This window comes from Sebastes umbrosus, chromosome 14, assembly GCF_015220745.1.
Source record: "Sebastes umbrosus isolate fSebUmb1 chromosome 14, fSebUmb1.pri, whole genome shotgun sequence".
In the NCBI taxonomy this organism is placed as follows: domain Eukaryota; kingdom Metazoa; phylum Chordata; class Actinopteri; order Perciformes; family Sebastidae; genus Sebastes; species Sebastes umbrosus.
This window is the reverse complement of record NC_051282.1, coordinates 14,797,793-14,809,512: the sequence shown is the minus strand read 5'-3', so window position 1 is coordinate 14,809,512 and position 11,720 is coordinate 14,797,793. Positions and strand designations below refer to the sequence as shown.

At 37.1% G+C, this 11,720-nt stretch overlaps 1 protein-coding gene across 1 annotated transcript; it reads right to left on the bottom strand.

The window, feature by feature from the left end:
- Positions 1 to 2,413: 2,413 nt before the first annotated feature.
- On the bottom strand, positions 2,414 to 9,285 carry si:ch211-76l23.4. The gene is made up of 4 exons (XM_037791156.1): positions 9,151 to 9,285; positions 5,842 to 5,982; positions 5,153 to 5,282; positions 2,414 to 3,269 (listed from the first exon to the last, which is right to left on the bottom strand). The coding sequence occupies exons 2-4, from the start codon at positions 5,966 to 5,968 to the stop codon at positions 3,053 to 3,055; spliced, it is 474 nt and encodes a 157-aa protein (XP_037647084.1). The 5' UTR covers positions 5,969 to 5,982; positions 9,151 to 9,285; the 3' UTR covers positions 2,414 to 3,052.
- Positions 9,286 to 11,720: the final 2,435 nt, after the last annotated feature.

Below are 11,720 nucleotides of genomic sequence, written 5' to 3'. Positions count from 1 at the left end.
CCAGAAAGCATGAAATGTGTTATTGATCCGAGTTCCCCTTTGACACAGAAATGTGAGGAGGACAGTTGAAGAATCCACTCATGAACTGGTCAAGTGAGGAGAACCAATAACACTGTGTGACGACGATGAATTATGGCGTGAAAGTGGAGTTTTTTTTCTTTCCACAACCTGTCTTCATGTTGTATTCATCATGAGTTATTGTACAGTCAGCAGAGAATCTGGACTTCAGGGTTTAGTTTGGGAGTAGACGTCAATAAAAACATCACAAAATGTGACATAAATTGATTTATATGTTTTAATTTGCTTCTTTATCTATTTACCTTTGTATTAATTCCCTTATTTATTAAACCTTCTGTTTAATTTTTCCTTTTATTTATTTATGTATTTATTTTTATTAAATTTCAAATGTATTTATTTATTTTTGCATTTGTTTTTTATTTTTTATTTATTCATTTTTGCATTACTTTTATATTTATTTTTAAATGTATGTATTTATTTATATATTTATGCATTTATCATTATTTATTAATACAAAATATAATCAAGTAAAAAATGCTGATGCATTATTATAGATTAAATGCATCAATCATTATAATACAATAATATAATAAAGATTATTCTGCATAATGAGTACTTTTATTTTTGATATTTTAATTATATTTTAATGCTGATTTTGAAATTACTTTTGTACTTTTACTTGAGTAAGATTTTGACTGCAATACTTTTATTTGTAACAGAGTATTTCTATGCTGTTGTATTACTACTTTTACAGAAGAAAAAGGTTTGAATATTTTTCGTCCTCTGCTAGTAACTATTTAAATGTCAAATAAATGTAGCTGAGTAAAAAAATACAATATTTTCCTCTGAGATGTAGCAGAAGTATAAAGTAAATAAATTGATTAAAATTTTAAAACTAAATAATTAAATGGAAATACTCAAGTACAAATACAAAACTACTTGAGTAAAAATTAAATGACGTCATCTCAAGTTTTACGCTCCTCAGCCTTGTCTCAGTGTGTTATTGCTGTTAATTTAATGATTATTGTCTAATATAACAGATGTTGCCTGTAAACTACCTCATAGCATGTTTATGAAAGTATGACCTCTCACTCTGACACTTTTTCCTGTAACGTTCACCCTGTTTCTACTCCTCTTCATGCTTCTCTGTGGGATCCGCCATCTTCTCCTGCAGTGAGTCAGAATTGAGAGCAACACCAGATTACACACAGTGTGTTACAGTATATACGGGATTACTGATATTTCTCTCAGTGGCTCTGATGTAATACTAATTGGGTCACAGCTCAGAGACCCAGATACAGTGAGTTTGGATGATGTAGAGTTTTTGGTTGGCAGTATATTTAGAGATTACATTTCATGCCCGCAAATCTTTATATTTAACAATTCTCAGGCCTTCTTCTTATTTCTTTACTTCTTCTAATATGAGGATAAAAAACGCCCCGTAAAGCTCGGCGTTGTCGTCGGTCAAACTGCATCATCAGAGGAACACTAACAATAACAACAATACCAGCTCATATATAAAACTTCTAAGAAACGGTCCCAATCTTTGACTTAAAGTGAATCGTTCAGATGTTTTGAAGTGGGGTTGTATGAGGTATTTATCCATAGTAGGTGTATTACTTACAGTAGATGACGGTCGGCACGCCCCCAGTTTGGAGAAATAGACAGGAGTACCAGCACCGGAGCAAAGCAACACAGTGCAGTGGACGGGTTCAGCAGAAAAACTTATTTTAGCCCCCTAAAAGAAAGGCTCACTTAAAAAAATTTATATTTGTTGTACGCTATATTTACAATATTTATTAATTTATATTTATAAGAGAGGGCTGTCTGACGGCAAGATAAAGCGGTAAAAATATTCTGATGTGTCATATAATGGAAGTATATAATGGCCCATGCTTACTTATGTCTCATAAGTTGTTGCATCTTGGATGGCGAGCACTTCTGTTCTGGAAACTACTCAGAAACCCCCTTATTGTCAATCTACCTAGGAAAGCCATCCATCCTCTGAATGCCCTAGGTCTCTAGTTTGTGGTTGTAAAGTTTCATGAGGCTGTGATTATCCTAAAGGTCACCACAGGTAATTTCATACAGTGATGTTAAAATCTCTCTGTCTCTGAAAAACAGTAATGTCGGCCAAGGACGGGACTAGGGGAATTTAAGAGATAAAGAAAACTATCAACCTCACTGCTATAAAATTTGAAAGTTCAAATCAATCAATTAAGAAACTCTACATCACCAATAAAGCGTTCCATAATATGTCAACATAGAATTGGCAGGGTTGTTTTAAACACACGGTGAATCTGATATTGATCAAAACCTCAGGACGTGATGTTGAAACTGAAACATGTTTAATCTTCTTCAGCTGTTCTCTGAAGAAAGAGTTACTAGAATAATGAATGAATGCAATAAGTGAGTTTATTTGGAGCTCATATAACGCAGCAGTAAACCCAAACCAACAAGCATGTTTGTTTCAAAAGCCTCCAGAACAAACACAACCAGGTGCTTTCTAACCAACTCAGCTGTGCTACACGACAGAAGACATCACTCAGCATGTGTAGTTTATCTGTCGCTAGGCACGTAAACAACAACAAACAGGAAATCTTTCAAATCAAATATCAAATATTTGAATGTCTGTATTGAAATGTATTTACTATAGTGCCCTCAAAAATTTTACAATGTGTCCATGGACTTCTTTCTACTAACAATCCCTCAATGCAATGCATCCAAAATGCGCCCGAAATGTCAATTTACTGTACACTCAGTGTCTGTTTTATAGGGAGGATTGAAAGTGAGTGATTTCTTACACAGCACATGTGTCGATTAGAATTGCATATTTCACCAAACTGTATATTTTAGATTTGTAATCTTATATTGTGTTTTAATTCTAGATCTTTGTGTTTTACGTTGGGAGTGCCTTGATACCAGAATTGTATAGAACATGATAAAAATAAAGGAGGATTAGCCTCAGCAGCGTCAGAAACAGCCTGAGAAGAAGAAGCAAACATGAGGACAGAAGAAGCACATGATTGGCTGCTTAGGAAGTGGCCTTCTTCTTAATCATCCTCCTCCCAGTCTGTCTGGGGACAGCGGCCGGGACTGGGGCCGGGGCCGGGTTGGTGGCGCGTTCGGTCTTGACCTCGTCGATGAAGGTTTCTATGGCAGAGAACTTCTCAGTCAGGTCGCCCAGGTGAGCTTTGAGGGCGTTGAACTCCTTGTAGAGGTCATCTAGAGCCTCCGACAGCGGCTGGATCCTGGACAGGAACACAGAGAGGTTAGCTCGTCTGCTCATCTGTTCATTCCTTTGTTCATTCGACTTTTCTATCATTCGCTTGCTATTTCTTTCTTTCTTTCTTTCTTTCGTTCGTTCGTTAGTTCATTCGTTCGTTCGTTAGTTCATTCGTTCGTTCGTTCGTTCGTTTGTCCATTCTTCTTGGTCCCAGAATAACTGCTAATAGATTTCCCAAAATCTTACACACTGCACCTTTAAGTTCATTTTGCTGATTATATACTTTTTGAAGGTTTTGAATGCAGGACTTTTACTTTTAGTGGAGTATTTTCACAGAATGGTATTAGTACATTTAATACAGTAAAGGATCTGAATACTTCTCCCACTAGTGTTGTTGAGTTTAGTTCAATAACTTTCGTCCTCCTGCGTGTTTGAATGAGCAGAGTATTCCACATGAGTGAAATAAAACAGTTGAGTCTCCACAGGAATGTGGTTTGTCCTTGAGGCTGAGACTAAAGTCGGGAGTCAGTTGAGTCCGCTCTGTGGCCGATGCCATCATTAGAAACTGCAATTTAAAAGTCAAAATAGAAACGTGCTGTTATTCAGCGTGAAAGAAAACCGGGCTCGAGTTTTCCAGAAAGGAAGTCTGGTGTTTCCTGCCTCTCGCCACAGTTTAGATGACCAGAAGTCATTATGGTCCAGCAGTTACATAAACAGTAATGCAGTAGCCATGTATATGGGATGTTTTCCGCCTTATTTTCTTTTCTTTTGGCCTCAGTATGTAGCTTCTTTTTCTCCTCTCTTTTTCATTTTGCTTTCTTTTCTGTTTTTGTCCTTTTCTTTTTCTTTTATATTTAGACTGAGCTGTTGTTGGTGTGTAATAAAAGTCGGATATTATACACAGCAACGATGGTTGTCTGTGAGCCCATCTTAACTGACACTAATATGACTTCTCACTCAGTCTTCAGTCTCTTCTCAGATCCATAATCATCAGTATTAATGTTAGTTCTCGGAAACCCTCCAAAAGCTTTTTTCAAACTTCACTGAAACTGATCTTTTGAACTGCAGAAAACCCAAATTACAACTGTGAGCTGCAGCATGGCGACCCAACCCTGTTGCACAGCAGTTTGAGAGATAATTACGAAATTGAATCTATTAATTCGTGTACACGAATTTCATATGTTTTTGTGATGGTCAGCACAAATCAATGTAATCCACGTAATTGTGAACCAGGAAGTATAGAGAGTGGCAAACGCAGGGAGGATGTCGGGGTCGATGGGTGGGTCAAAAAACACAGGACTTTCACCAGGAGGCCGCCGCTCGTGTTCCGAGTGAAACCACAAGTCAAAGTTGATTTATTTGTCACCTAACTTCCGTACTTAAGTTACAGCACTTCTGGTGTTATTTGAACTCAAACAAGGATCTTTTCCTAAACCTACTGAAGAAGTTTATTGCCTAATCCTAACCAATTTGATTTATTCCTAAACCTAATTAAGTAATTTTATTTTGAAAAGAAATTGACACGTGTGTCACGTGTTGCTGGACATTCGTAGGGAAACGCTACGTTGTTGAAATTTGTGTCTATGTAAACAAATCAAATAGATTAAATTTCGGGACTATTTCACAAACTGCTGTGAGACTGTGTTGGGCAACCAGGCTGCATACAGTAGTAGGCCTACACACTGTTTAGTCACTCAGTCTACAATCCCATGACAGCTGAGAGAAATCCATCTGCACATACAGAATATGGAATAATAATGAACATCTACTGGATCTGGTGGTGAGATTATTTTGTCAACTGCTGTTTCCAAGATCAAGAACTGTTTCAATGGTGACCTGGTGTGTTTTATTAATGTATAAATGTACAGCTCATCAGTTTAATATCCTCCTCCTCCTCTCCCTCCGTACCTGGCATAGTCGGGGAGGAGAGACTGGTGGTCGTTCTGCAGAAGTCCTCTCATCTGGGTCAGGATGTCGAACCTCCAGTTGTCCAGGATCTGAGTCAGGTTGGCCACATTGCGCATGTTCACCTTCTCAGCTGGGTCAAGAAATCACAAAAGTCAGAAAGTTAACTCTGAATTCATGTCTCCTGCTTGATCTGACTGTTTAAAGATTAACAGCTACTTTCACCTGAGTCATTGAGTCCTGACTTGCTCTAACTGGTAATAAAAGATGATTTGGTCGTCTCAACACGAAACACATTTTGGTCAATTTCAATTGTATCATCAAACTAGAGTGAAACTAGACTTGGAGGTGCTTCACATCATTTTAAAAATAAAATAAAGTTCTCAACGGGAAATGAAAGAGTGATACACTTCACTTGATTGGCTCGACAACCTGGCGTCCTCAAACATAAGTTGCGACCTTCTTGATTCAGTTTAGCCTGACTCTTAGCACTCACTCAGGCAGGTGGTCTACAGCTCTACTGTCTTCCCACTGATCTGCCTTCAGAGACCGATGATAAAGCTTCACAACAAAGAGGCATCCACACATCGACAGACAGCTTTGCCTTCACCTCTATAACTCTGACATCATCATGATGAGCCCTGAACTTGACCTTTGACCTAGGGTAAACAGAGAGTAATCTTGGTGCTCACAGCCATCCCTGAAGTTCCACTCGTCGTTGGTGGTGGTCGTCGACGCCGGGCGTCGTCTCTGGGCCACGACCGTTACCGTGGCAACGGCCAGTAACAGCAGCAGCTGCACGCTCAGTTTGGGGGCCATGATCGGACCAACACCTGATGGAGCAGAGAAACACACTCTGACAGATTCATCTCCATCCTGGTTCATCATATTCGGTAGAACTGGTTATTAATATCGCTGTATACATACTCATAATGGTATCTGGGTTTCTGATCGTTTGTGGACTGGAATCAAACCTGGGGTGTCGTGGTTATATGGCGGGCACTGTAACCATTCAGCTACCAAGGCTCGCCAAACTTTTACAATAGCTTTAATATCCCTTTTTTTTGTTTTATTGGTGTTCAGCCTGGTTTTTAATTGCTTTAATTGCACCACATATCTGGAACAAATTACCATAATTGTATTAAATGCAAAGCTTTAAACTTTTCTTTTTTTCCTCTGCTTTTTATTTAATTACATTCGGGACTATTTATGCATATCTTGCACTGCAATTTATTTTTGAATCCATCTTTGTAATTCAATTTTAACTTATTCTTATCTTGTATTTTATTCTATTCTTTTTTTAAATCCCATTGACATGTCTCTTTTTATATCGCCTGGTCTCTCATTTATATCTTTACTCAATACCTTTATGTCTCATGTAACGCACTTTAAATTAACTTTAAATCAACTTGCTTGTCGAGTTTGATCCGTTTATGTTTTGTCCTTCTGTGTTTATTCATCAACACCCTTTTTTATGTGAACTAATTTTTTGTTGGGCACTTTTGACTCACATCTTTGCATAAACTGTGCTTTATAAATATTGACTGTTCTACTGACTGATCGATTTCAGAAATAATTGCCTCCATTTGTTTAATGATGATTGAACCCATAGTAGGCCTCAGTTACACCAAGCCTTCATCAAGTCCGATGACTCAGAGGCAGGGCGAGTATAGGCTTGAATGTTTAGTTATTTTCACTTAATCAATACGTTAATATAATTAAATCATGTACAGTATCTAAGCTCCTTTTATTGGGTTCTCAAAGTCACCTCCTCTGTGTTTGAAGTGCATGATGTCCTCTGAGTTACGTTTCTTTATTCTAGTCTATAACTATACTCTGTACAGCCTGAGTCAGCGTGCTGCAGGTATTACACTGTTCCTCAGCATCGGGTTAAACCTTGTAAGGCTGTGGCTATCAATCCTGATCAAGCAGAGAAAAAGGAAATCTAAGTTTTGTGAGAACAAACTTGTTAGTTTTCCAGGCGTGTCAGAGGGTGGAACAGGAGCAGAAGCCCCGAGGCTAAACGCTCGACTCCTGCAGTCAGCTCACATTAAGGAACGAGTCCAAGCAGCCGTCACAGAGACGATGCACAAAACTAAACTGACAGAGAGTCTTGGAAAACTGGAGGAGAGCTGCAGAGACATGCCGAGGACAAACTACCTCAGCAATTTCATGTTTATTACACGCACGCATAGATAACTCCAATAATACACAGAGGCTCTGGTAGACTATACAACTGGGTTCAAATGAATGTCACATGTTTGAGAGCTGGACCTGCTGGCAGTAAACTGATGGGGACAAGACATTTATATTTATGAGTTCAGAGTTAATTTTTTTAAGTATGAAATGAGTGGGTAAAGTCAGTTTGTACAGTCGCGTGGACGTCGGTTAGAATGGATTAAAAACATCCATACAAACTTTTCAATCCTCTTCTGCAGCGTAACACACTGTCCATCTGTATGATTAGTTTAGTTTGGACACTTCAGAGCATTATGTCATATTGTGATTGTCTTTCTTTATTAAATCAACTTTCTTTAATGAAAAGAACTCATCAGTTTCGTCAACAGAAATAAAGTGATTACGTCTTGACGGATTCGCTTGGCGAATACAGATACGCAATATGATCTTTTTATTGTAACGACTTAATTAATTTAAATAGAATTTTTTGTTATTGTGTTAAGATAAATGTAATTTGTTAAAAAAAATGTAAATTAGGTTGTAAGATTGCTGCTAGACCGGCCCGTTAATACAGGTGCGTTGCCTCCCTGTGTGTGTATCAAGCGAGAGAGCAAACAGTCTTTTGACCGCAGTGAAAATGTTGTTTTTGAAAGGCTAAACGGCAACAAATATGGAAGCAGAATATTTCATTAGATTTTGCTACTAAGTAGCAAAGAAATATATCTTTTTAAATACATTTATATACAGACTGTTGTATAAATTATCCAGTAAATGTGTTATTATGATTTTAGTTATACATCTTCAAATCTAATTTTGACAACCTCAGAGCAGACAAATCCTGGCGCACCCCCTTTGATCTTTGGCGCCCCCCTAAGGGGGGCCAGACCCCAGGTTGAGAACCACTGCCCTAAAGCCCCACATGTGGATTAATCTGCCACTGAAAATAGTCCCGAACTAATGCACTTTTTCCTCCTGTTTATTTGATAAAAAACTACAATGAGCAGCTGTTTTAGGAAATTACTGATGAAACGATATATTTGAGTTTTTAAAGATTTACATCTTCATTAGGAACCAATGGGCTTGGAACTGAGAGACACACTAAGACATTGATGTATTTTCATGGTTGACAATAAGAAAAATATAGAATCGCCAGCGTTGTCCTTTAACACAATATATGCCTCAGAAATACCGGAGACACAGAGATGATTTTGGTTTCATCACTTGATGCAGAATTAACCAAAAACTTGTTGTATTCAATGGAACACATAAACTCCCACTGACCCTGTAATGCGCACTCACACAATAACACACATAAACAGCCACAATGAGACTACACACATACTTCAGCCTCTCTGCTGCAGAAGGTACAGCAGCTTCTTTTTCGAGCAACCAAAATCTCATCAGCTCTAACAGGGCTCAATCTGGCAACCATGAAATAAGTTTGGCCCCGCGGTGGAAGACGGCACATGGAAGAATTACAGAATTTCCTAGATTCATTCAATATTTAAACGGCAGATGCCTTATTCAAATTCATGCTCAACATTAAAAAAGAGTCCCATTCGGTTTCATCTCAGGCATGCATTACACTTATACTGCTCCTGCTGTTATGCAGCATGAATACAGTCATGTTTTATTCCAGAGCAGCTGCAAAACTCAGAGAAAAAATATTTTTAGATCTAATTAAAACTTTTTTACTTTGTTCGTTTTGGTTACAATTAAAATATCCTTTTACCAGCCCTCCCTGAAATTTCTTTATCATCTAATGCTAAAATAAATCATCAGTATGATCCATATGTAAATGAAATGCTGCTCTCTGCACATACCTGTTGTACAGTAGTGTGTACTTGTTTGTTTCGCAGCTCCTCTACTGCAAAGCTTCCCTTCAGACCCAACAGAAGACAATGATACACGGCAAGAAGTGCAGACAGAGTGAAAGAAAACACACACCCACACTGCACATAAGCATGCATGCACATGCATATAAAAAAAACACAAAAAAAAATCACACTCTCACTTTCAAACACACACACACACACACACACACACACAGCATCCACCCTTTCCCCCATCATTATGGAGGCCTGCTGGTCAGCACATGTGGTTTAGGTTTGGTTGGTTTCATCTGTCCTGACCACTGTGTGTGTGTCTGTGTGTGTGTGTCTGTGTGTGTGTGTGTGTGTGTGTGTGTGTGTGTTCTTCTTCTCTGTGACCCGTCACAATCACGTCCTGAATCCAAAAATGAGATCATTGGTGTATTTTACCAGGCTGTGCTTGTGCACTGAACTCGAAAGAAAGAAAGAAAGAAAGAAAGAAAGAAAGAAAGAATGAAAGATACAACCAAATGAATCGATGCAAAATACGTATTGTAACCATAGAACTGTGAAATTTTCATTATTATTAAAAGTTATTTCACTCTGCTACCAGTTTTATTTCCTTTCAGCAGTTTTAATTTCAAAATGTACTTTTTCAATATGGAGTTTGCATGTTCTCCCCGCGTTAGCGTGGGTTTTCTCCGGGTACTCTGGCTTCTTCCCACCGCGACCCCTGGATGGATGGACTTTTTCAATAGTCTGTGTTTATTTCACAATATTATATATTAAAGTCTTTATGAAACAGACTGATCCTGGTTCAGTTTGTGAGGCTCATTCAAGACAGGCTTTTCACAATAAGAGACTCCTTTATGAAACAGTCCTCTGAGAGTCAACAGAAGGAAAACAAAAAAAAATTAGTCCAGGTGGGATTTGAACCAAAAACCTTCAAACTATAGAACAGTTTCTCTACCAGATGAGCTACCAGGACTCTGTGAGATAACCTCAATTTTTCAATCCATGTGCAAATTCAGGAGGATGTTCCACATATGTGGGGCTTTCACAGCAGGTTTCAGGTTATTTAATGGATAAATAAATGTATTATAATATATTAAAGGGTTTTGGTTGGTTATCTCCTCCGTTGAAGTTTTTTTTTTTATCCTTAAAAGTAATGTTTCTTCTGGCTTTCAATATGAGCCATTCATATATTAAGGGTTTTTAATGGATTATCTGCATGGCTTAAAGGGTTTTAAGGGGGAAAAGAAGGAGAAGAAAAACTACATTGCAGGGGTTTGAACCCACAACCTTCCAACAGTGGAACAGTTTATCTACTAGCTGAGCTAACTGGACTCTGAGAGGTGAAGTGAGTCTTTCAAACAAGTATTACACTTTATCAGTCTGTCATGTCAACATGTTTTAGTGTCAACAGGTTTTATTTTCAACATGTTTTACTGTGAACAGATTTCAGTGTGTAAACTTTGTTTCTCTGCAGGTTGATGAAGGTAAAGTTTCTGCAGCTTCATTCTTAGTTTTAGTCTGCAGGCTGTTCAACTGACTCTGCAGATGATAGAGGACCTGATCATGTGACCTTCACCTGCACATCATATATTATACAGTAAACCTGCTTTATTAAGGCTGTTAATGGAGCATCTGCATGCTTTCAATTAAAGTAGGTTAATTTTAATGGATAACATTTCTATATACTTTCACCTTGATTAAAATTTTAATAGGATGTTTTTAAATTGTAAAACATGTACAAAATGTACAAAATAAAATTATAAGTACACCTTAATTCGTACCTTAAATAACCTGAATTTTTCAATTATGATGAGGATTTTGATTGTTTAATCTCGTTTTTTTCTTTTAAACCCTCTAAGACTTTAATTCCTGTCTTTTATTTTGAGCTGATGTTACCTTCCCTCGTAAGGGTTCATTTATGGATTATTTGAATAAGTTACCTTAACAGAAACAGTTCCACAAAAATACTCTAATCTTTCACCTTAATTAAACATTTACTTGTTTTTTTTAAGAGGTAAAAACTTTTTTAAATGTACAAAATATCATTACAGGTTTATGGTTATATAATGGATAACTAAATGGATAACAATATATTAAGGGTTTTAATTGGTTCTCTCATAAGTTTAAAGTTTTTTTTAAACCCTCAAAAACTTTTTTTTCTGGCTTTCAATTTGAGCCAATCCTATCTTTCATATTAAGGTTATTTTAAAGGATTGTCTGCATGGTTTAAAGTTAAGATGCAAATTTGAGGTTGACACCAGTTCACAATGTCATTTCCCCAATGATTTATTAATATAAAGCCACTTGGCTTTTGTCTCATTCAGATAGAAGAGTCAGTCATATAACTGACTCTGTACTGTTTGTCCTCATAAAATAAAAATATTCATATATATATATATATATATATATATATATATATATATAATACATAATTAAGATAAAACAGAACATTTTAGGGAAAACATGATGTTTCACAAAGTTGTAGGTGGTTGTATCTCTGTTTTCAACAGTTAAAGGTCCCATATTGTGCTCATTTTGAGGTTCATACTTGTATTTTGTGTTTCTAA

What these genes read in the sequence shown, in the direction of transcription:
- si:ch211-76l23.4 (XM_037791156.1), bottom strand. Translation starts at nt 5,968, where the DNA reads ATGGCCCCCAAACTGAGCGTGCAGCTGCTGCTGTTACTGGCCGTTGCC. An exon ending in GTGGAACTTCAGGGATGGCT is followed by an intron (nt 5,283 to 5,841) that starts GTGAGCACCAAG and finishes TTCTTGACCCAG; the next exon opens with CTGAGAAGGTGAACATGCGC. An exon ending in CTCCTCCCCGACTATGCCAG is followed by an intron (nt 3,270 to 5,152) that starts GTACGGAGGGAG and finishes GTTCCTGTCCAG; the next exon opens with GATCCAGCCGCTGTCGGAGG.